This window comes from Calonectris borealis, chromosome 3 (assembly GCF_964195595.1).
Source record: "Calonectris borealis chromosome 3, bCalBor7.hap1.2, whole genome shotgun sequence".
Lineage (NCBI taxonomy): Eukaryota > Metazoa > Chordata > Aves > Procellariiformes > Procellariidae > Calonectris > Calonectris borealis.
In genome coordinates this window covers 66,490,479-66,512,641 of record NC_134314.1, presented here as the reverse complement: position 1 = coordinate 66,512,641, position 22,163 = coordinate 66,490,479, and the positions used below count along the sequence as shown (strand labels likewise).

The 22,163-nt window shown below is 40.3% G+C and overlaps 1 protein-coding gene and 1 long non-coding RNA gene across 9 annotated transcripts; one reads left to right on the top strand and one right to left on the bottom strand.

The window, feature by feature from the left end:
• The first annotated feature begins 6,583 nt into the window (after positions 1–6,583).
• Positions 6,584–13,889, top strand: LOC142080493 (uncharacterized). The gene is made up of 2 exons (XR_012673007.1): positions 6,584–9,690; positions 11,452–13,889. It is a non-coding gene; the product is annotated as an uncharacterized LOC142080493 (long non-coding RNA).
• Positions 9,361–21,926, bottom strand: CCDC28A (coiled-coil domain containing 28A). 8 transcript variants are annotated; one of them, XM_075145948.1, is made up of 6 exons: positions 21,807–21,926; positions 20,741–20,935; positions 17,896–18,059; positions 16,761–16,915; positions 15,110–15,132; positions 13,264–14,036 (listed from the first exon to the last, which is right to left on the bottom strand). In XM_075145948.1, exons 2-6 carry the CDS (start codon positions 20,896–20,898, stop codon positions 13,982–13,984), a joined length of 555 nt encoding a protein of 184 aa, XP_075002049.1. In that variant the 5' UTR covers positions 20,899–20,935; positions 21,807–21,926; the 3' UTR covers positions 13,264–13,981. The 8 variants fall into 8 exon arrangements, with proteins under 8 accessions (XP_075002053.1, XP_075002049.1, XP_075002048.1 ...); XM_075145952.1 differs by lacking the exons at positions 13,264–14,036; positions 21,807–21,926 and adding an exon at positions 9,361–11,519 and having other exon boundaries at positions 20,741–21,541; XM_075145947.1 differs by lacking the exon at positions 21,807–21,926 and having other exon boundaries at positions 20,741–21,537.
• Positions 21,927–22,163: the final 237 nt, after the last annotated feature.

Here is a 22,163-nt window from a genome sequence, read left to right as displayed (position 1 = left end):
CTCTTGTCAGGGGCTTCTGAAGGTCTGGCATACATGATTGGCTGTATGATTGGCCGACATGATTAGTCAGACTTAGCAAAAAGGTATGTATAGGAGGTAACTTCAGTAATATATAATTTCTCAGCAGATATTGAAGGAAATACTTTTGGGAACCCCTGTGGTATCTTAGGAGTGTGTTTCATTAAACTGCCGGGGAGTTCAGCACTCTGTACTAACTGCTGTTGTGCCTTATTTTGCAGATCCTCTTGAACTGATAACAAAGCTTGAGTTCAGTCTAAGTATGAAAATACAGTATGTATTTCAAGAAAAAGATGATAAAAGGAATTTATAGGAAGTTGTAATTCAAGGTATTCTATCAGAAAATGCAGAAGTGATGTGCCTCCAACTTTAACATGTCTCTTCTGTTACGTATCTCTGCCTTTGGAAGAAGAGTGCTGCAATTTACAACAAACCCTGCTCCTAGAGCTTCAATCCCATTGTCTTTCACTGCCCTCATGAAGGAACTTAGTCACCTGCTTTCTGATCAGAAGGAACCAAGAGGTCATAGAAGAATCAAGAGGTCCTTTTGCTGTAGAAGAGTACTTAAAAGGAATATATTCCTTGGTTTGCTCTGCACTTTGTCTTTGGGGATAAAGTATTGTTGAAGCAAGAAAATTCCTGTGGAAAAGCAGTATTAATTCACATGTCATTTTATCAAATTTAAGAGGCTGATCATTTTGATGGATTTTATAGTTTCCGTCAAGTTGCTTCCATAGGTGGACTCACTAACCAAGAAACATGCTAAAATTGATAATCTTTTAGAACTCTCGTGCCAAATGTTATTTTGTAAATGTTTTTTTATCCTTTTCTCCTGTAGCCTTTTTAAACAATGGAATCCTTTGAAGTTTTAAAACTTCCATTTTGCAAATAGCTGTGCATGTAGAATATAAGAAAATTTTTGTTCCCCTTGTGGAAAAAAATTTTATCCATTGATTTAAGTGGAGTTGCATTTCAACTGTAACAACTCAAAACTGTCCTGATTTGACGTGAGTACTACCAAAAATCGAACTGAAAATAGATAATGAAGTTGATTCCAAGCTGGAATTTTGGGTTTAAAATTTGGATAAAGATGGCATTATGATGTATTGTTTTATGTATTATTTTATATTTGTGTCCTCACACTTTAAAGCCAACAGTAAAGGTAAGAGAAAAATGGGGGCAAATAGATTGAGTGCTGGATCCAAAGAAAGCGTGCAACTGTGTGTATTGGTTATCTATAGATGTAGTGCTATTGTCCAACTCGGGTACTTGATACTATGTGCGTAATTATAAGTCTGAATACATATTTACCTAGTCTGTTTAAATTAGGTAGGAATAGGGTTGAGATTTGCAATGATAAGTTCTTGCATAATAGCATATGATTTTATGCTGCATCCACATGTTTGGATGATGAAGCTGGTAGTTTCAAAATGAACTTACTGAGTGAGCCTTTTGGTGAATTACGTGAATTTCTGTGTACTCCTCAGTTGGGCATATAAATTTACCAATAGTCGTGAAATTCAGCATGCATACAACTTTCTTTCCAAGTATGTCTGCATTTTGAGTGCATTCCTGACACCTTGAGGTGAAAGTACAGCCTGATGCAAACACATAGTAGTACAGTATATCTAGTTGCTGTGAAGTTGCATGAAGTTAATAGTCTTAATACAAAATTCATTCTTGTTTCATCTGGGTTTACAATCTGCTTGTAGTTGACATGGGATCCTGTGGAATGAAACCTGTGTTCAAACTAACTCTTCTGTCAAACAAGCTGTGAGAAGTTTCTTTTCATTTCCAGCACGATAAATGTGGACTTCCGTTGTCGATCTCACCTTTACCCTGCAAACTACTGAGTCTGCAGGATACAGCATATTGCTGAAGAAGTTTGTACGTTTAAAGGGGTAGACTGAACTTAATTTGCTTAGCGTCCGTGATGACTTTACTCTGGAAATATGTCTGTCAGAATATCTAAGATCTGCCTATATTTCAAATGAGAACAAAAGAAATTGTTATCCTGTAAAATATAAGCCAAGTTAGTTGGGCTTTTTAAACTTTTTTTAAACTGATTTTACTAATTTAAAAACATTTCCAGTCTACTTTCTCTTTCTAGACTGGTGCTTAGCATATATTTGTAGTATTAAGACTAATTATTCTTTTTCATTCTTGAGTTAGGAGCTAACCCAATGAGATGTTTCTGGTTTTGTTGTTAAGATCCTCAAAATCTCTATGAATTCAAGATGCTTTATAAATGTACAGCTTTGATCTCAAACCTGGTTTGATTTGGTAGCCTATTTAGCCCCTTGCTACTGTTCTGAAAGTATTAAGAAGCTTATAACTTTTAGCCTGTACAAAGTAAGAAAAAGACTTTTTCTCAACTAGGTTGCATATTCTTTCTTGCAAAAACCAGTGAAAGTTGAAGTAGGTCTGCCAAGGTTACATTTTGAACCAGCTGAAATGCCAACTTGTAAAACTTGTAGTTTCTGTGGTTTTTTTATTTTACATTAAATTAGATTGAAAATCCTGACAGAAATTGAAACAATTTTTATTTGTTGCAATGGTAGTCTGAATGGTTTTAACCTGGAATGCTGATTTTCATTTTCTTCTAACATACCTCTATTTTCTTTCACAGGTGCATTGCAGTTTTAAGGGTTCCATATAAATGTTTCTTGTATTGGCACACACTTAACTGTTAGACTGTATTTGTTCTACTATTTTGAAATTTTCAGTCTTTTCAGTATTTTGGCCTTTGGCTTAGTGCTGCAATATTGCACTGAATCGGGGTGGTCAGGTTATTTGCGAACTACTCCTCTTCTTTCATTCGCTCTGGTCCCAGTCTTCCAGTTTGTGGGAAAACTTAGTTTGTTCTTGGTTGTTTCATGTTCTGTTTTTTGTTGGTTTAATACTATTAAAACCTGTATGTTGGAGGTCTTGTACTAATCTTGGTATTTCTAAATAGGAGGGGGGAAAATTATGATCTGTTACAATGATTAACTTTTCAAGATTCAAAATTTAGATCTAATGTCAGCCATTAGAAATGTCATACGGAGTTTTTTTGATTTGGAGAGATTTACAGCTGTCACGGAAGCGTGCCACACGTCTCTGTGTAAAGCCTTATTTCGGCAAAGTTCAGTGCTAATATGGAAATCTGCCACGTCAGGTCTCATCGCAGAATCAGGGCCACAGTCATTTCTGATATACTAGAGCTCTTGACTTGTGTTATCTTCTGCTGCTACAGACTGTCATTAAAGAAAAGAAAAACAACAACCTTCCAGGGATAGGGGTGTGAAAAGCCAGCAGTATGAGCAAAATTGGAGTAATGGCTCCCAGCTCAGTCCAGTGCCCCAGGCAGCATTATAGCTTCCAGTACTTGAGATGATGGATACTATCTCAGCAGCTCTTCTGAGCAGATTCTTGCTTGCCTGTCTTAGCTGCTAGGGCCCACTTAGTCAGTTGTAAGATTGTGATATCAGAGAAGATCGCTTGAACATTAACATGACTTCGAATGCTGCTTTCCATGGAATAAAATAAACTTTCACAATCTCCAGTGTTTGCACATAGCTCTTCTTACCTGTGAGCAGCTCCCTGGCAAGCTTGGTTCACGTGTCTGCTGTATCTTCACCCTAAAATCCAAGTTAGTTCTTTCAGACAGTAACTTTAAAATAGAAGGTCTGTGACTGGTGGAGACTTAGAACAATACACTAAGGGGATAAAATAGAGAATTGCTTTACACAGCTTAAGAAGAAAAAGATTTTTTTTTTCACACTTGCAAAATTGTAAAACAGAAATGTGATGGCCTCATAATTGAAAAGTTGTCCTGCAGTTATTCAGATCCAATTATCCCTTTAATGTAAAGATCCTGAAAAAAAGCTTGTGTTCTTTACTAAGTAAATACAGGGCAACCTGTCAAATCAACAACCTAAACTTGAGTTTAAAACTGTATAGTAGCCCTAGCCATCAGTGAAATATTTTTATTAAAACATTGTAAATTTTTTCTAGGATAGATCAGAAGTTGTAGTGAAAGTGTCATGTTAGTAATGTTTGAAGAAAGGTATATTTTCTGTATTTCTGCATGGAGCAGGACTTTTCTCTCTGAGGCTGAGTAAGATTTTGGTGCTGTTAACTTAGTAGTGTTAGATTTCTGTAATGTTGGGGAGTAACTGCTGAAATGCAGCACCACCTCAAGTTTCAGTTTGTTCTGATGATGGTTTAAACAATGAAATGATTTTAAAAACATCCTCTTTTTTTTTCTGCTCTATAATATCTATAGATGTTTTCTCGTTTGATCAGAGGACAAGAACAACAGAAAATTGAATTCAAGGCAGGGTTTATTTGTTGTTAAAAGTACACAAATCAAAATTATGTATGAGGCATTAAGCTCTGAATTCTGCTTACAAATTCCAAAATAAAAATGATCTCTAGGCACTTGTTTAGCAAAAAGTAGCATTTGCTACAGAAATACTGGTATGTCTGTTTTCCTTGTAATTTTAATGTAGCATTTATATAGTAAGCTGTAGCTTAAAAATACACAGAAAACAATGTAAAATACTTTCAATCCTTATAGACTATATCTGGTGATTTACATGTTGTTCTTACTCATCCTGTGGTTAGTCTGTGATTCAGGGATACCTTATTTTCTGTGATATGTTTGAGAATTATAGAAACCTTTTTGCATTTGAGTAGGAAATACGTTGTTTAAAGTATTTATTTGCATTAAGCTTTTAAAATGATTCATTTGTCTAGCTACTAGAGTTTCTGTCAACCTTTTTGACTGACAGAAGTCTTAAATATGTACGTGTTACAATGATTATGATTATAAAGATTCTGGTAAAAGCTTTTAAAGTAAGTATTAGCAATGCAGTCAAACTTACTGCAGCAACAAACTCCTGAGAAAATGCCTTTAAAGGCTCTACATCCCCACCTGCAAGTGCCTGAATTCATCTTGCATGACAGATTTTAGTTACAAGAAGCAAACTTGGCTCATATATCTTCAGGCCTCCTTTTCTTGTAAGAGCCCAATGGCAATCTGTGTTTCTCTTTGTCACTGCTCCCATCTCAGCAGTGTTTTTCTGTTAGAGGTGTGAATGTCCTTTAAGAACGTTTGGTGAGCCATGAAACATTGATTTGACCTAAAACAGACACTGAAGCTAAATCCCAAGAACTGACAGGTAGGTGGATTACCTGACCAGCTAGCCTCTGGGTACACGTTATACTGAAGAGAGAGCAGTACACCTGAAGGCATGGACCAAGTCACACTCCATGCAAGGATAATTTCTGAGCTCTGTACATAATAATTGTGTAGTAGGGAAAAAAGCAAATATTAACTGGTTTCCTTTATTAGCCAACAATAAGGTGACTGTTTTATCCACTAATGAGTCAATATGATACTTAGTTGGATTAATCATGCAGTCCTTATCCCAGTACTGTACATAGTGACTTGTACATGGTGTTTATGTTGAAGAGGTCATAAAATTGAGCTGCGCTCATCCACTTTCTTTATTTGCATATGTTAAAAGCACTTGATGAGGCTTTAACAACTTACAGATTCCTAGTCAAAACTAAAAGGAAATAAGCTAAATTGTAAAAGCTAAACTAGAAACACTATTCTTTTAAAAAATTGTTCCATATTAGTAGTCAGACTCTGTTTATTTTGGGACTTTGAAAACAAAAGCATTTCAAGCAGTTGTTTGACTAGTTAAAAACAGACAATGCAAGAACTGTTTTATAAACCTTGTTTTGGGTCAAAATTAAAAATCAAGCTAAAAATTATTGAAACTAAACTGACCCTTTAGAGAACCAAGTAGTATTATGGGATCTGCAGTTATTCCAGAATCTGAGACCTGCTTAAACAAACTGTAAAGTACACTGCTATTACAGGAAATTCATATTTATTGTAGTAAATGTGGTTGTCCTTAATTCCTTAGTAAGCATTGTGCAAAATGTGTCACTATTTTTCAAAACCTAGCTGAGAAGGATCATTAGGAGAAGTATTAATTTAAAACTGATTTTCTTGGGTGTAGGTCATGAACTGCAGCTTTCATTTTTATTGTTCTTCAGGATCCAGACATCAAGAACTTAGTCTGAGTACAGGACCATCAATCAATGGATACGCCTGAAGTATGCCATTCGTTGTGGAGCAGGCAGATGCCTTTTTGAATGTTTAATCATGTTGGTAGTCTTAAAAGAAAAAATCTGAGTTTGCTTGCACAGGAATTAAGGCTCAGTTTTACTTAAGGCCTTTTGTACAGACAAAGGGTGAGAATTGCCCGTTGAGAATCCCTTGCTCTCTTCTTGTCTCCCAGCTTGGCAATATAAGCTCTAGTGCTACTCTGGCTGGAGTGTTGATCTTTGTACTTGTACTTCTGACAGGAAGAAAAAACTTTGGAAGCAATAGCAGCCAGTCTCTGCAAGTAGTTTTTTTATTCAGCAGCTACTTATCACAAGACACTGCTAATAAGAGTTCCAGTCTAGGGAGGAGAAAAGAGGAATGCCTTGGTGTCAGAGCCAGGGACAATCATCTAACTAAACATTGCGTAAATATATATAGCACAACAAAGTTAGTAATGTGCGAACAGATATTGAAAAAACTAAACTATTGTTTCCTCCAGGTATTAAGAAATGCTGGTTTACTTGCATGAATTTTATCTGACCAAGTTCAATTAACCGCTTACCTAAAGTCTGTTCCAGCTCTTGCTCGGTGTCATTCATGACTTCCCACCAGCAGGCAGGTGCTTAGCCATTTCCAGGAAAGCAGGGACTTGGGACACATAGCAGTTGCTTGGGGAGACGAATGCCATAACCACAAACATCTCCTTCTTTCCCTGAGCTGTTATTGCTCAGGTCAGGAATATCCCTTTGGCCAGTTGGGGTCAGCTCCCCTGGCTGTGTCCTCTCCCAGCCTTTTACCGGACCCCAGCCTACTCACTGGGGTGGGCGGTGGGGGGAAGCCCTTGTCACCTGCTCTAGATTTTCCGTTGCATCGCTGTAGTGGCGCCACTTCCCATGTGCACGTGGTTTCTGTGTCTGCGTAGGGATGGGAAGCGGTGCCGCTACAGCAATGCAATGGAAAATCTAAGAGTAGGTGACACCAAAGCATGATGTACAGGCTCTGTAAGGGACTCTAGCAATGGCATTGTTGGGTTCCCTCCTTCTAGCATATTTATGCTGTTGCAAAAGCATTTATTTTACAGAGTTAAACTACTGAAGTGAGCTGGAGATTAGAGACAAAAAATAATTTCCCTATACTGTCATGCTAAAGAGGCAACTGTTTTAAAGTTTGCACCTTTTTAGTATTTTTCGAATGCTGTATAAAGACAGTGCTTACCAGTCTAAACAGGTACCCATGCAAAACAGGTGTGATGATCATGTTGAAGCATTGGATAGGAACAAGGAACAACTTCCATTCCTTACTCTATTTGAGGGTGTCCCATTTTTACAGATCTTTCAAAATGAGACGGTACATTCCTAATTTAGTAGTGAAACTTGAAAAATGAAACTTGAGGATTTTGAAAATACGTGCTGTAGAGTTGTTTTCCAAGCAAACGCCCAATAGAGTCAATGCTTTAAAAATCTCCCACTGTTACACGCTGATTTGTTAGACTTTTTCATTAGGGAGAAGGAGTGAAGAGTCAACAGCGCCCAAATGTGCAACGTTACAGCCCTGCCAGGCTGGGGTTTCTTCCAGCACACACAATTTTGGAGGCTTGAGAATGTTTCTGAAACCCTACCCAAAGACAGCCTTTGGGGTAGTTCTACTCCCAGTCCAGCTCACCAGCAGTTCTTTGGCTAAACACATTTACAGAAGCGTGTTCTGTTGTAACATGTTTTTCATTTGCTGTTGAAGACCCAACTTTTCTGGCAGAAAACCCAACTTCATTACCTAATAATGTGGGATTGCAGATTTATAAACTTAGGCAGTTCAGCAATGCTGTTTATTTTTATACCATGTCTTAGTGGGTTTGATGGCAGGGAAAGCCTTGCTATTGTCGTATGGGGAGCAGAGAGTTTAAAAACATGCTTTTGACGTTTGTAAAGTACAAGTTACTGGTAATCATTTTCCTTGTAAATCCACGCTTGGCATACTTCCATCTTCTCCCAAGGTAGATTTAGCCCAAGGGGCTGCAACTTTCAAATGTGTGTGACAAAAATTAAGAAATGGCTATCAAGTTTTCCATTTCAGACTAGGAACCTCTTGAGTGCTAGGCTGCTTCAAGGGAACCGCTGTGTTTATTTTTTTTTCCTCATTTTCTGAGTCTGTGGCTGTAGGTTTAGATTAGATCTGCTGAGGTAGTTTCATGAGCTGCTGAGAATTGTTTCAGGCCAATCTGGAACCTAGAAGTCTGCTACTTCCAGTCATTGCCTTGCCTTAGAAACCAAGTCTCCTGCCAACTTCAAATTTCAGTCACGTTCTTAGGATAAAACCCTCATGGTTTCCATTAAATTAAAGATGTTGCATTTTACAGTGCATCTGCTGCAGGTATTTCTGGCGCAGAAGAAAACAGTCACTGCTGCATCGGAAGGCAAAGATGTGCCAGCTAGTTAATTAGTTTGAAGAGAGAAGTCAAGCTCCTCCGTCAAGCTGTTTGCGCACCAAAAGCCAAATCATGTGAGCACAGATACTTGCATTTTTGATGCTGTTTCTTATGTGCAGTATACTCTGTTACCCTTATTAATCATTGCATTCTGAGAGTTGCTTTATATTTTGTGTTGAAATTATCTCCAGTAGTTTGAACGTCTAGAGCACTGGTTTTTAGAGTGATACAATCAGTTTCTCAGCTGCCAGATTAACCCAGAGATATCCTTTGTTTCTTCAAAAGCAATGCTGAAAAGATGTGATTTGGAGGAGTACTTTTTTCCTGCAAGCTTTTAACAATTGTAAAGAAATTACATAATATGGTATAGCAATAGTAGCACATTCTCAAGAGCAAAGAAGCAAACGTGCAACTAGCATGAAGTCTTTCTAGGTTGGTACCTACAAGTTAAAACGTGCCGGCTGATCTGCAGCTTGTTTGCATTCATTGTAACGCTCGATAGCCTGTCACAACGCCTTGCTATGAGCCAGCTGAAGCCTGGAACTGTATTTAGATTGCTCTGCGTTATTGATGCAGGTCCAATAAAAATGTCTTCTCTCCACTCGCAGTGCAGTTACGTGGGGCCTGCTCTGATGTCTTGTTCCCGCTATCAAATGTTTTACGCTGCATGCTGGTTGGTACTTCCAGGCAGTCAATCAAGGATTGGGTATGTACTCATTCATATTAAGTATTCTTTTTATAGTGAGTGAAGAGGGCTGTGATAAGTAAAGCCCATGTTTTGTGACGACGACAATAAGATTGCACAAGGCATAGATCACCGACAGTGAGTTTAATTATTTGTAATTAAACGGGAATGATTTTCCAATATTGCTGGCTAAAACATGTTCTGTGTAAGTAATTCTGAACAGCCTCTGAACTGCGTGTTTGCATACAGACAGAACTGATTCATGTATGTGACGTTTGACATGAAGCGCCAGATTCGATCGCATGAGGAGTGATGAAATGCGAGTGCATTTAGAAGAAACAACTCTGACAGGCGGGAAGCCTGCTTGCATCCTCCTGTGGTTTGGGATAGTCTAGGCCAAACTTGGCTGCCATCTTCGTTTGTAAGAAGTGAGCTCTGTGCCCAGCTTCCCTATGACAGGTGAGCTCTGAGCAACTCCTTCCTAGAAAAAAGTGCCCTCAAAGCACCTGTTACACCTACAATGGTCAGTATTTATACAAGGGAACAGTTGGGGAAATTATCCACATGAAAACAGGAGTTTTGATTGCTCATAAGAAGCTTGAGACTTTAGTGGACAAAGCATTCCCACATCTGCTCCTGTCTTAGGGCAGGAGCTGGCTTTTACTGCCTCTTACGGGAAATGTGTGATTTCCTTCATTTTTTATGTGAAAGATGAGAGTGTAACTCGTGCAAAAATCATGAACCTGTGTTTGAAGAAATAAAAAAAATAGACATACTCAATTCTGTCTCTGCTTTGGGAAGGTGAGGGGAGTGAGGTAGCGTTTTTAAATTTCTGTTGTGAATAGAACTAGAGGTACAAATAGATGTTTCAAGAGTTGAAGCATATGAAAAATGCTAAGCATTACACACTGATGCTTCAGAATCCCTGTATATACTGTGCTAAAGGTGAAATACTTTGAATTGCAACATAACCATGATGAATTGGGATCAATGAGGATACTGAATAGGCATTAACAATCAATATCCAATAGAAATTACAAAGAATGCGATGTAGTTCTGAAGTCTCAATATATTGTGTATGGTTTATAAGGCTCCAACATGCCATTCCACTCCACAGTAAATACTCCGATTTCTTACTGATTGAACTAAATTTATACAAGGTCATGATCCAAATTTCATCAGGCTTGCTTATTTTTTTTACTTTGCCCTTATGCCTTTGCTCCTTGTACCTTTTGTGTTACTATAGTTGTAAAACACAATCTGCTGAACACTAATACAGCCAGGTCAGTAGGCCTTGATAAATTTCTGTTTCTGTCCCTTGACACAAATGAGAATGTCAAGACACAGCTCAGCATGTGTATGTTAGCGTTTGTATACATTTGTCATTTTAATAAACTCCCTGGAGAAAAAGAAATCAGTTCTTACCTATTTATGTTAAAACTTAGAGTTCGGTATATTTTCTAAACAAAAGATGCCCGCCTTAATTTGTCTTGCTGTTTTCAAAGAAAGAGGGAGTTAATTTAATACCACTGACGCTCATCTCTTGGAATCATAGAGGGGTTGGAAGGGACATTTAAAGGTCATCTAGTCCAACCCCCCTGCCATGGGCATGGACATCTTCAACTAGATCAGGTTGCTCAGAGCCCTGTCCAACCTGACCTTGAATGTTTCCAAGGATGGGGCATCTACCACCTCTCTGGGCAACCTGGTCCAGTGTTTCACCACCCTCACTGTAAAAAATTTCTTCCTTATACCTAGTCTAAATCCACCCTCTTTTACTTTAAAACCATTCCCCCTTGTCCTGTCGCAACAGGCCCTGCTAAAAAGTCTGCTGCCATCTTTCTTACAAGCCTCCTTTAAGTACTGAAAGGCTGCAATAAGGTCTCCCTGAAGCCTTCTCTTCTCGAGGCTGAACAACCTCAACTCTCTCAGCCTTTCTTCACAGGAGAGGCGTTCCACCCCCTGATCATTTTCATGGCCCTCCTTGGACCCACTCCAACAGGTCCGTGTCTGTCTTGTGCTGAGGGCTCCAGAGCTGGACACAGCACTCCAGGTGGGGTCTCACCAGAGCAGAGTAGAGGGGCAGAATCACCTCCCTCGACCTGCTGGCCGCATCCCTTCCCTCTCTCTTCCAAATCCTTCTCTCTAAGACATCTCCCTTTCCTATTAGTTTTTCTTCCTGGTTTTTATTTTCTTTCTTGTTTCGTTGTGGTTTCACAGATGTTTCTTGGAGTGAAGTAATCTAGATCAGTGACACAGGAAAGAACATCTTCTTTCAAACACCGTATCTGTTCATCAGGGTGAGTTTAGGCCAGGAAACATTCAATGTTAATACACTTTTATCTCCATAAACAACTCTTCAGGAAACAAGGTAACAGAAAAGGAGCTCATTTTATGCAGCCACTTATGTACTTTTATAATTACAAAAGGCTGTCCACAAATGTTACAATAGACGACTTCTTTTCCTGCAAGAGCCTAGAAATGTGATTAGTTTATTACCACCTAAAGAAAAGCTCAGTCTCTCAAAGATCTTGCTACAAAGTTTTCTTGTATTAATCCAAAAGATAATGAGCATACACCATTAATAGATTGTGTAAAAGACGCAAATGTGTATCCAGGAGGAGATAAGAGAATTTTAATTCCTTAAATATTTGCAATTAATGCATTCTTCATGATTTGTGATTGCCTGTGGGCTTAAGATGGTTGAAGAAAAAGGTGCCAATTCTTGTATAATTCTAAACAGCTGCTCGAGAAAGGTATTTATGTCCATATCTCAAATTATACCTATGCGTTATGTACTTGCATAAATTGCTACAGAAATTTAGAAATCAGATCACACATTTGTAAGTTATTTGAAATGTGTTTGAAGTCATAAGCCTAAGCAGAGTTAGATGACAGAGCCTCGAAAGGAAAAAGAATTCTCTTTATTGTAGAAAACTACTGGTTAAAAGTGTGTTTTGGGACCAGTATGCATTACAGTGCTGCAGTATACTGCACTGGCAGCAAGTTGCTAGTGAGGGTACTGCTCTCCTCCTGAATCAAAATGAGCTGCAAGAATGTCATTTTACTTGTATAAATGCAGCTCTAGTAGTGACTTTTGCCACCATAACCAGCGTCACGCCTTTGCATGCCTTGAGGCATGAGGCTAAGGCATGCTGCTGTGTTGCGTGATGTTCAGAAGTCTGCACAGGAACAAGGCCATAGCCCTGACAGTGAGAAGTTACTGTGCAGAAAAGGATAATTGCCCAAGTATTCGTTAAAGAGTGGGGGAAAAAAAACTTGGCTTCATTTTGCAAGGAGCGTGTTGTATTCTAGTTCTCCTAAGCTGACTTTGGATTTCACAACGTCACAGGTATGTACCCAGCAGCAGGCTGGGACTTAGAGTTAATTTTACAAGCACGCGAAACTCCTAGAGAAGCTCAACAACAAAGGAGATAAATCATGTAAAGAACAAGAACATCCTAAAGGAAAAGCCCAGGTGGGATCCCTACTGGTTCATTAATCATTGAGACTTGCCTGATAGGTGAGGCAGGCAATAATGGTGTTTGAGGCTAAATTTGTAGCCAGAGCACACTGTGGTGTTTACGTGACCTTTCTGTCCTCAGCTGCACAGTGCAGACTTGGCACTACGTGTGATTCCGAGAGGAGCTGGACCTAATGGAATCCACAACTACACCTTGCGGCTGAAGAGGCGTCTTCTCCAAAGATGCCCAACAACAGGCATCTTTTGTTCCCTGGCCACATGCCTGCTTTCAGCTGATGAAAACTTCGCTCTCAAGTAGAAGGATAAAGATTTCCTTCCTTGTGCAATATATATTCAATATATACAATATAGAATCTGAATGTATTACCTAAAAACTGAATATAAAATAAATCTAAAACCAAAGGCATAGTTTGATGGACCAGGATAGAAAATTTGGGATCTAAAACCAGCCTGATTTTACACTAATACAGAATTTTTTCTCTGACTGTGAACACAAAGATGATACCAATTAATACCAGACTATTTATAACATAGGAATGACTACAAAATTGCATATACTGGATTTATTGAACAATAACTGTTTACCCAGTTTTGGAATTTCACAATATTTAATCAAATTATGTGGACTGCTAGCATGCATGCTAGTTCTGATTTAGTGACTTTTTATAATTATTCACAGTAATGAAAAAAAAGTAAACTCTGCAAACATTCCGACCATGCAAGAACTCATATCATCTTAACACAGCTGAACAGATAGCAACTTCTCTAAATGAAACATCATATATTTTAAATGTTTTACTTTATTAACAATAAAGTAGTCTGTGGCATCACTGATCACAAAACACTAAAGATATAGTGTGCAGATTGTCTGCATGCCGATCAGAAAGGCAACATCGTCGCTACCTTCATAAAAATTGGAGAAATGCTAATGAACTTATATACATATATCATTTTCAACCATATGAACAACACTGAGCAGAAGAAATGTACTCCCAAGTTTCCCCAATTTCTCTATTAAATAAGGCAATAATAAAAAGCATAGCATCACAACAACCTACTTTAGATACTGAGTCCTGACATAATGCACTGCTCAAAGAGAAATGTGCAAAAATAAACACCTGGATTTGCACTTTGATTCTTCATTGTGTAAAATCAAAGAAAAAAAAACACAAAACCCAAACAAAACTAACAACTGCTCCAGATTCCAGTGTCAGGAAAAACGAAAGAAAAGCTGCTGGGAGAATCAAAATTGACAAAGCTGTTCTTTCAGGCTGTGGCACTATTTGGAATATCTTGAGCATCTGCTAAATGTAGTTTCTGGCTGAAGCAAACCATTAAGGAGTAACATTTTCACATACAGATACGGCATAAACAAGATAGCAGTGTTACGCGGAACTATGCCTAGTCCTGTGACGGGTATGCACCAGTCCAGATGAATTCAGTTGTATTAAGCCCTATGCTAGTTCTCAACCAGTAGATTAACCTTCCTCGATGAGACTTAAGCATGACATATCTCCAGAATTAGCTGGCGGATCAAGGGGGAATGGCAGATAATTTTTATCACTATTATATGGTATTATTACCACATTCCACTTGCGTTCTTTATGTGACCTAGCCTTAAATAGCTTTCCACAGACACGGAGAAGGTATATACCAGTGCATCTTACGTCCCAAACCAGAGTCCCACCTTCCTCAATGCATACAAAGTGTGTAACATCAGAAATAACGAGACTGCAGTATAAACTGAATGCAAGACTCCTCAACTGTGTTCTTAGCTTATCAGAAGCATGATGTAAAAGACAAGCTAAGACATTCAGCTTTATCTTCTTCTGGGTGGGCTAAGAGCACACATTTGTTCAATTACCAAAGCTCTGCTGAAGTATTTGACTCAACCATAGCCTGACCCTAGAAATAAAAAATTAGGTCAGTCCACTATTCACGGTAAAATCAGTGATAAACAGCTGCATATATTTCTAGAGAAAACGAAAAGGTAATAGGATTCACTTATCAACGGGACAGAACACTTCTGAATACTAAGAAGGAATCTTATTATGTATGTTTGTTCCAGAATGTCTCAGCAAGGACCGTGTAGAAGGACTCTGCTTCTGACAGGCTTTCCCATCTACTGTCAACACGTTGTCTAAAGTGGTCCATGCTAGCTAAATAAATCATCATATGAAAAAGCAGCCTGTAATTAAAAGTGTTAAGATCCAGTCATTTATGTATTGGAAGAACCTAAAATCCATGCTGTATTACAGTACTAATTTAAAAGAAAGGATGTTATTGAAGCGATTTGACTCCTGTAAAGACACCAGTTACTGGGGAAATATCCTGTAATTTGATTACACTTAACAATAACTATAACGCAAAATAGACATTTAAGGAAAAGGATACATAGATGAATTCAGTTCTTCTAGCTGCAATATAAATGTAGAAAGTATCAGAAATGGCATTTCAGTGAGTCAAATGCAACAATTATGCTGATATGATGAAATAAATACATTAAAACAATGAAGGAAATCACTAATAGTTTGGGCTGAAATGTATGATTTTATTACATAAAGCAAAGTAAACCTGCACTGAATTCTACACCAACAGAGCTAAGTCCCAAATTAAGTTTAAATCTGCCGATCTCAGGAAATCTAAAGAAATTTTAACAGTTTTGGGTTTTATGGAAATACACTAGAGAAAGGAGAAACTGAAAGTGTAGGATATACAGATCTAAATTCCTTGTTATGTGTGGTCTTCCCCAGATGTAGGAAGATGGACCACAGGGAAAAGTGGCCACACACAAGTGGCGTTCCCCAGGGCTCAGTACTGGGGCCAGTTCTGTTCAATATCTTTATCAATGATCTGGACGAGGGGATCGAGTGCTCCCTCAGTCAGTTTGCAGACGACACCCAGTTGGGCGGGAGTGTTGATCTGCTGGAGGGTAGGAAGGCTCTGCAGAGGGACCTGGACAGGCTGGGTCGATGGGCCGAGGCCAACTGTATGAGGTTCAACAAGGCCAAGTGCCGGGTCCTGCACTTCGGCCACAACAACCCCATGCAACGCTACAGGCTTGGGGAAGAGTGGTCGGAAAGCTGCCCAGAGGAAAAGGACCTGGGGGTGCTGATTGACAGCCGGCTGAACATGAGCCAGCAGTGTGCCCAGGTGGCCAAGAAGGCCAACGGCATTCTGGCCTGTATCAGAAATAGTGTGGCCAGCAGGAGCAGGGAGGTGATCGTGCCCCTGTACTCGGCACTGGTGAGGCTGCACCTCGAATCCTGTGTTCAGTTTTGGGCCCCTCACTACAAGAAGGACATGGAGGTGCTGGAGCATGTCCAGAGGAGGGCAACGAAGCTGGTGAAGGACCTGGAGCACAAGTCTTGTGAGGAGCGGCTGAGGGAACTGGGGTTGTTTAGTCTGGAGAAGAGGAGGCTGAGGGGGAGCCCTTATCGCACTCTACAACTACCTGAAAGGAGGTTGTAGCGAGGTGGGTGTTGGTCTCTTCTGCCAAGAAACTAGCGATAGGACGAGAGGAAATGGCCTCAAGTTGCACCAGGGGAGGTTTAGATTGGAAATTAGGAAAAATTTCTTTACTGAAAGAGTGGTCAGGCCTTGGAACAGGCTGCCCAGGGAAGTGGTGGAGTCACCATCCCTGGAAGTATTTAAAAGACGTGTAGATGAGGCGCTTAGGGACATGGTGTAGTGGGTATGGTGGTGTTGGCAGTTGGACTGGATGATCTTAGAGGTCTTTTCCAACCTTAATGATTCTATGAAAATGGTCGTAGTTCCCTGGTACATTGGCTGTCTCTAAACAGGTCTACATCCTCAGACAGTTTACAGCTAGACTGCTCCACTCACCAAAACACGCAGCAGCCTATAGAAAAAGAAAACAAGGTACTGTGTTTTCTCAAACCCAAGATGAGGGTAGGGCTTATGTCTTGGTTCATTACAGAACTATGTTCTCCTCAACTGTACATCACTGCCCACCCAGTAGTGTTGTTTTCCTGAGCTGAGTTTTGCGGGCAAAGTCCATGCTTCCTGCCTTCCCAGTACTTACATCTGATAGCAGCCTATCCAGATTGGAGTCACTGGCTAGTTTTCTTTTATCTTCAGGGAGTTCTTCCAGCTCCCCGTAGAGCTCCAGATTGAGGCGAGCAAGCTTCTCCTGCATACTCCGCACATGCTCCATCTGCTCTATGGAACATTCATTTCCTAAAAGGACCAGCAACAGCTTTAGATAAAGAAACCTGAGAAAGCAAATGAAGGTGTGAAGATGCAGCTTTTTACATCAGAGAAGAGGAATTTAAACGTCAAATTTACAAGTTAATTTGCTTTCTCAGTGATTTCTCCCTGTTTCACTACTGAAGTTTCTGTCATCCTGTCTGGTGTTATGTTGTGCTGAACTTACGATAACTACCGAACATACTAACTGATTTTTAGAAGATATGTTTTTTCTGTACTCCTGAATTTCTCTCCAGTTTAGGAAGGCCCTGGTTTTTAACTTTAAATATGATCACAATAAACCTTCTTTCTGATTTTGTTTAATCTTGGGAGTTTGTTTCCTGTAACTGATGCTTTATATAATACAGACTTTTCAGGTTCTTTTGTAAAATCAGTGTGGAATTAACGTGACATGCTGACCTAACACTAAACTTGCAAAAGCACATATGCATCTTTCTACTCAGTACAGGGAAAAAAAGGAAGCAGAAGAGTGTCATGGTTTTCCTGAAACCTCCATCAACGGTGAAGTAGTAAGAATAGTAAGATGCTAAGACAGAAGTGTAAGCTGGGTAAAACGCAAATTGCATAGGATTCCATAAAAGTTGTTACCAATAGTCTAAAGTATTAATATGCAGCAAAATCAGGTGCTAAATACAGTTACTTCGTATTATTCCTATACTATCATAAATAAGTGGCTTTAAAGTTGGTATCTGAAATCCATGGTCTTTGGTAAGCCATGCTGGAAGGAACAATGAAATGGCATTTGAATAATCTCATACCAAAGACAACCTTACAATAGGACTATAATTTAAAAAAGCAGTAAGATCTATTAATTATGTTGAACTTCATTTCATATGGCAGAGTCCAAAACGACAAACTGGCAGTCCGTCCATGCAGCACACTTGTTTGCAAATGTTACCATCATATAGCTATAAAAACAACTACTGTATACAGACAATTCATACACTTACCAAATGCTTGAAGTTTGCCAGAGTGGAAGTCATTCAGGAGACTCAGAAGTCCCCTTTCCATTTCCTGGACATCTGATACATCTGTGAGAAAAGAATGCTGGATTGGTGCTGCCTGTGCCCCTTTTGCTTCGCCTCCTGGAGGTTTGGCTTTCTCTTTTATTACACTGGAAAAAAAAAAATTAAAGAAAACAAAAAGCTTACTTCCTGCTTTCACTTTCACTGAGAATCTGAAATGTAAGATAAGTGTACATCTGGGCTTTGAAAATGAAATGGAAAATATATAATACATATTTCAATCCCTCCTTTTAAGTTAAAAAATGGATCACCATTTTGTCTTAAGAATAAAGAACATCATCACTATCTTGACAGCTTGATACTGCAAAATGAAGGATTCCAACAATCTGCTTTCCTATTAATAGTGGGAAACATCAATGGAGCACGTGTATGTAATGGCACATGGCGCATGGGGCATTATCTACATAAAATCACCCAAAAAGCATCTGCAAACTTTTTAGGCCAGAGAGAAAAACCCTCAGCAATCATATGCTCCTGTTGTCACAAACACCTATAGACTGCAACCAGTGTGGAAAACAACTCGTTATAACCTATACAGGAAGGTGACCTTGCCTCCACGTAAATTTTCCTAGAGCTCCTTCTTCTCACCTTCAAATAACACCGCAACTTTGTAAAACTCACCGTCAAAAGCCATCTCCCAGTCCTCTAATACATATCAAATGGAACTAGTCCATGCCTGAACAAATGTTAAACGTGCTAAAAATTCTCTACAGCCCGCTCTGCAACAAAACCATGAAAATTCCTGGATCCATACATTTTTCTCTAGACACAAAATTTATTCAGAGCATCATGTGCCCATAGAAACTACACGAATGAAAATTAATAACCATTATAAATCCAAACGAACATACAATCAGTATGGAAGCTAAACACTCAGTTACCAGTAAGAAGCAGCATATTCCATCTCTGACCCACAGACAGACAGACTGCATCCTAACCTAATACAAATCAGGTAAGGGGCTGTTTTCATCCCTGATTTGCCCATCCATGTGTGCCCACAGCCTTCCTCTCCCATTGGCATGGCTGCTTCTGCATCCTTATGGTGAATCTGTTCAGAATCTGATTCAGTGAAAAATTTTGAGCCTAAAAATTAAAATTCAGAATATTATGGGATATTAAAAAAATCACAGGCTTAGTAGAGGCTTTATTTAATTAGTGAAGATAATAGGGTTTACAGCATAGTAAACTCCACCCTTCCCTTGAATATTCCCATGCTCTGCAAGCCATAAATTCTCTCCTTCCTGTAGGAAAGAATCATTCTTTTTCCAGCCTAACAGCTTCTGTAGTCTACAAGCATCATATCAACTACATAGTTTATATGCTGGAACAACTAACGGTCCAACAATTATCATATCTGGTTCAACTCAGAGCAACATGTCTCAATTTAGGTTCAACTTTGGCTATTTCTGCTTCAGTTTCAGACTTCAAGAAAGGTTTGTATGCCAGAAAGGTCATCGATTTTTTCCACCTGTATCTGAAGTTTAATACAATATATTGCTGCTCCTGGAAAACTTATTTCGTTAGATTCTTGTACGTGAAGTGAAAATGAATTAAATACTCCTACTCCACTATCAGCAGTTCATCCTCACATTGTTATGTCAATTACCACTCCTGCTTGGAGAGTTCGAGAAATTGTCTGTATTATCACTCCTTGGTAAGCTTCACTTAACAGTTGAACAAGAATGTCCTTTTCCAAAACTTAAAGCAAAAAGGACATTTTCTTTTCTAGCCAATATTGTGAGCTACAAGAAATGAATTTCTAGTACATTCCAGAATAGTGTTGAGTCTCAATAAACTGTACAGTCAGCTGCAGGCACCACCAATTTATAGCACATTAGTATTTATTATTATTTCCCTGAAAATATTAACACATTTTCCCTGAAAAAAAAAATGTATAGACTTTACATTGCAGAAATGCGTTATGTTTCCACGAGGCCAGTACTGGGTCCTTTAAACGGACTATCTGTGCCAAAGAGAACAGTTCAGTATTTAATCTTCAGCTAATACTTACAGATCAGTAAACTCCGCTGCCTCTCTCTAGCTAACATTTCGCTTTAAAATACCTCTTCACTCATTTATCTACTGTATCTGCTACGGCCAAGAAAGGTATTTTCTAACATGCAGGAAAATTAACATTCTCAAACTGGATTAGATGCATCATCAATAACACACAAACTATTCCAAAATGGTACTTTCTGAAGAGCTGAATGCCTCTCTCTGCATATGAGTAGGGCCTCGGAGCTACTGCTGCCCCCACTGATAGATCCCCAAACAAAAAATTCACGGAAATTCCAGTTCTAGCTCATCCTGTTCAATTTACGTCCTTCATTTCCTGCCTTACTTGTGAGTTCCAACCTTGCAGTCATGTAATATTTTATTTGTTCCTCACAGCTGTGTATCTGGGGCTCTGCTATCTCCTATACAATGCCAACAGTTGCCATATTTGATCACCCAACTCTTGTCTTTCACCAGGCACATCAGGCCATCATCTGTTCAGCTAAATTGTTATCAGTGTGAGTCTACAGCATTGTGTAACATTTTACAAAGCTTACAAGAGTAGTATCAAGCACCTTCTTTTTCTGTAAAATAACCATTATATTGCATTAAACACAAATCATTTTGCTAAAACAGACACATCATCAAAAATTTTCACGAGTCTGAAGCTCTTTCTTTTCATTCTGTCCCCGCCAGTCTAAACACCCTTTAGGCTAGCATTGGCAGGTTTTTGGCTCTCACTTCCACTGAGCTTGCAAGGTGCTCCCAAGCTTACCGTTTTAACTTTGGTTTCTGTACTGCAGGCTGTGGTGCAGGATTTGAAAAGGCTGTACTTTTACTGACTGGCACCGAGTTTTTCTTGGAGTTAGTAACCTGAGCAGGGTGACTGGTAGATGATTTGGGGCTCCTCCTCTTGATTTTCCTTTCTTCCATTTCACCCAATTTACTGCATCTAGACTAATTTCTTGTCCTCCAAAGGGAAGAAAAAAAAATAAGAAACATCCATTAAATCTGGCATTTACAACAAAAGCAAGGGAAAAAAACAGGTCATAGTGGATGGAAATACAGCTTTATAGTTTCTTCAAAGATGAGCCGTTACTCATTTCTTCAAACAAGAGAATCCAGTTTTCAGGAGAAGCTGCCCAGGCCTGCCTGATCAGAAAAACAAGCAGGAATTAAACTCTTCTGCGTCAGCTTCAGCCGACAGGTGCCTCAAAATGATCTCAAGCTTTGCGTCCCATGGATTATGGCTACAAAACACTGGGACTACTCAAGTCTACGCCAATCAAAACTCTGAGAAACGATGGTGGCATGAGGATGCTGTGATTCATCCTTGCCAACCAACCTCCTCTAAAGGGTGAGGCCTTGTCAAAACTCAGTTGATGCCGAGCTATTATTGCCATTATATACGCTATATTGATGGGTGCTACCTAATAATGTCCTCGCCTGGGGAAACGCCTCCCCTGAACTCCACCGTCCCACGGAGGCGGCAGAGGGTTCTGTAGGCACAGCGATGTAGACCCCGGGGCGCCATCGCTGACCCACTGAGGGGGTGCCGCTTCCCCGCCGCTGCCCGCTCCGGACCCACCGCCACCACCTCCCGGAGGAACGACCCCTGCCCTCAGGCACAGACAGCCCCTACTGTATGTCGTCATTTTATTAGCACGGAGACCTGTGACGCTGCCTGCCACGCTTCCTCCCGGCTCACTCCGGCAGGAGTACGACCACCCTCCCCCCAGCCCCTCACCAGCCGCCGCCCTCTCCCCGCCGGCGAATGTTAAACGGCCGCCGAGGCGCAGGCCCCGCCCCCCGGCCAGCCCCGCCCCCCGGCCGGCCGCTACCTGTGGGGAGGCCCCGCCCCCGGAGCCGCGCGTGGACCCCCGGCCTCGCCGGCCCTCACCCCTCCCCCAGGGAAGCGGCAGGCTCAGCGCGGCGCGCAGGTCACATGACTGCAATTGGGGGCGGAGCGGCCCGGGCCGCCCTGCGAGATGCATTGTGGGAGTCCCGCCCCCTCCCGGCGGCAGTACTCCCTTGGCAGGCAAGAGCGACTACCATTCCCAGAATCCCCCGCGGCAAGGGGCGGCCGGCTCGGGACGCGCGCAGGGCACTTAAATCGGCGCGGGGGGGAGGGGCCGAGCGCCTACGCATGCGTAAGAGCTGAGCTTCTTCCCGCCCTCCCGCGTGCAGGGGAGGGGCCG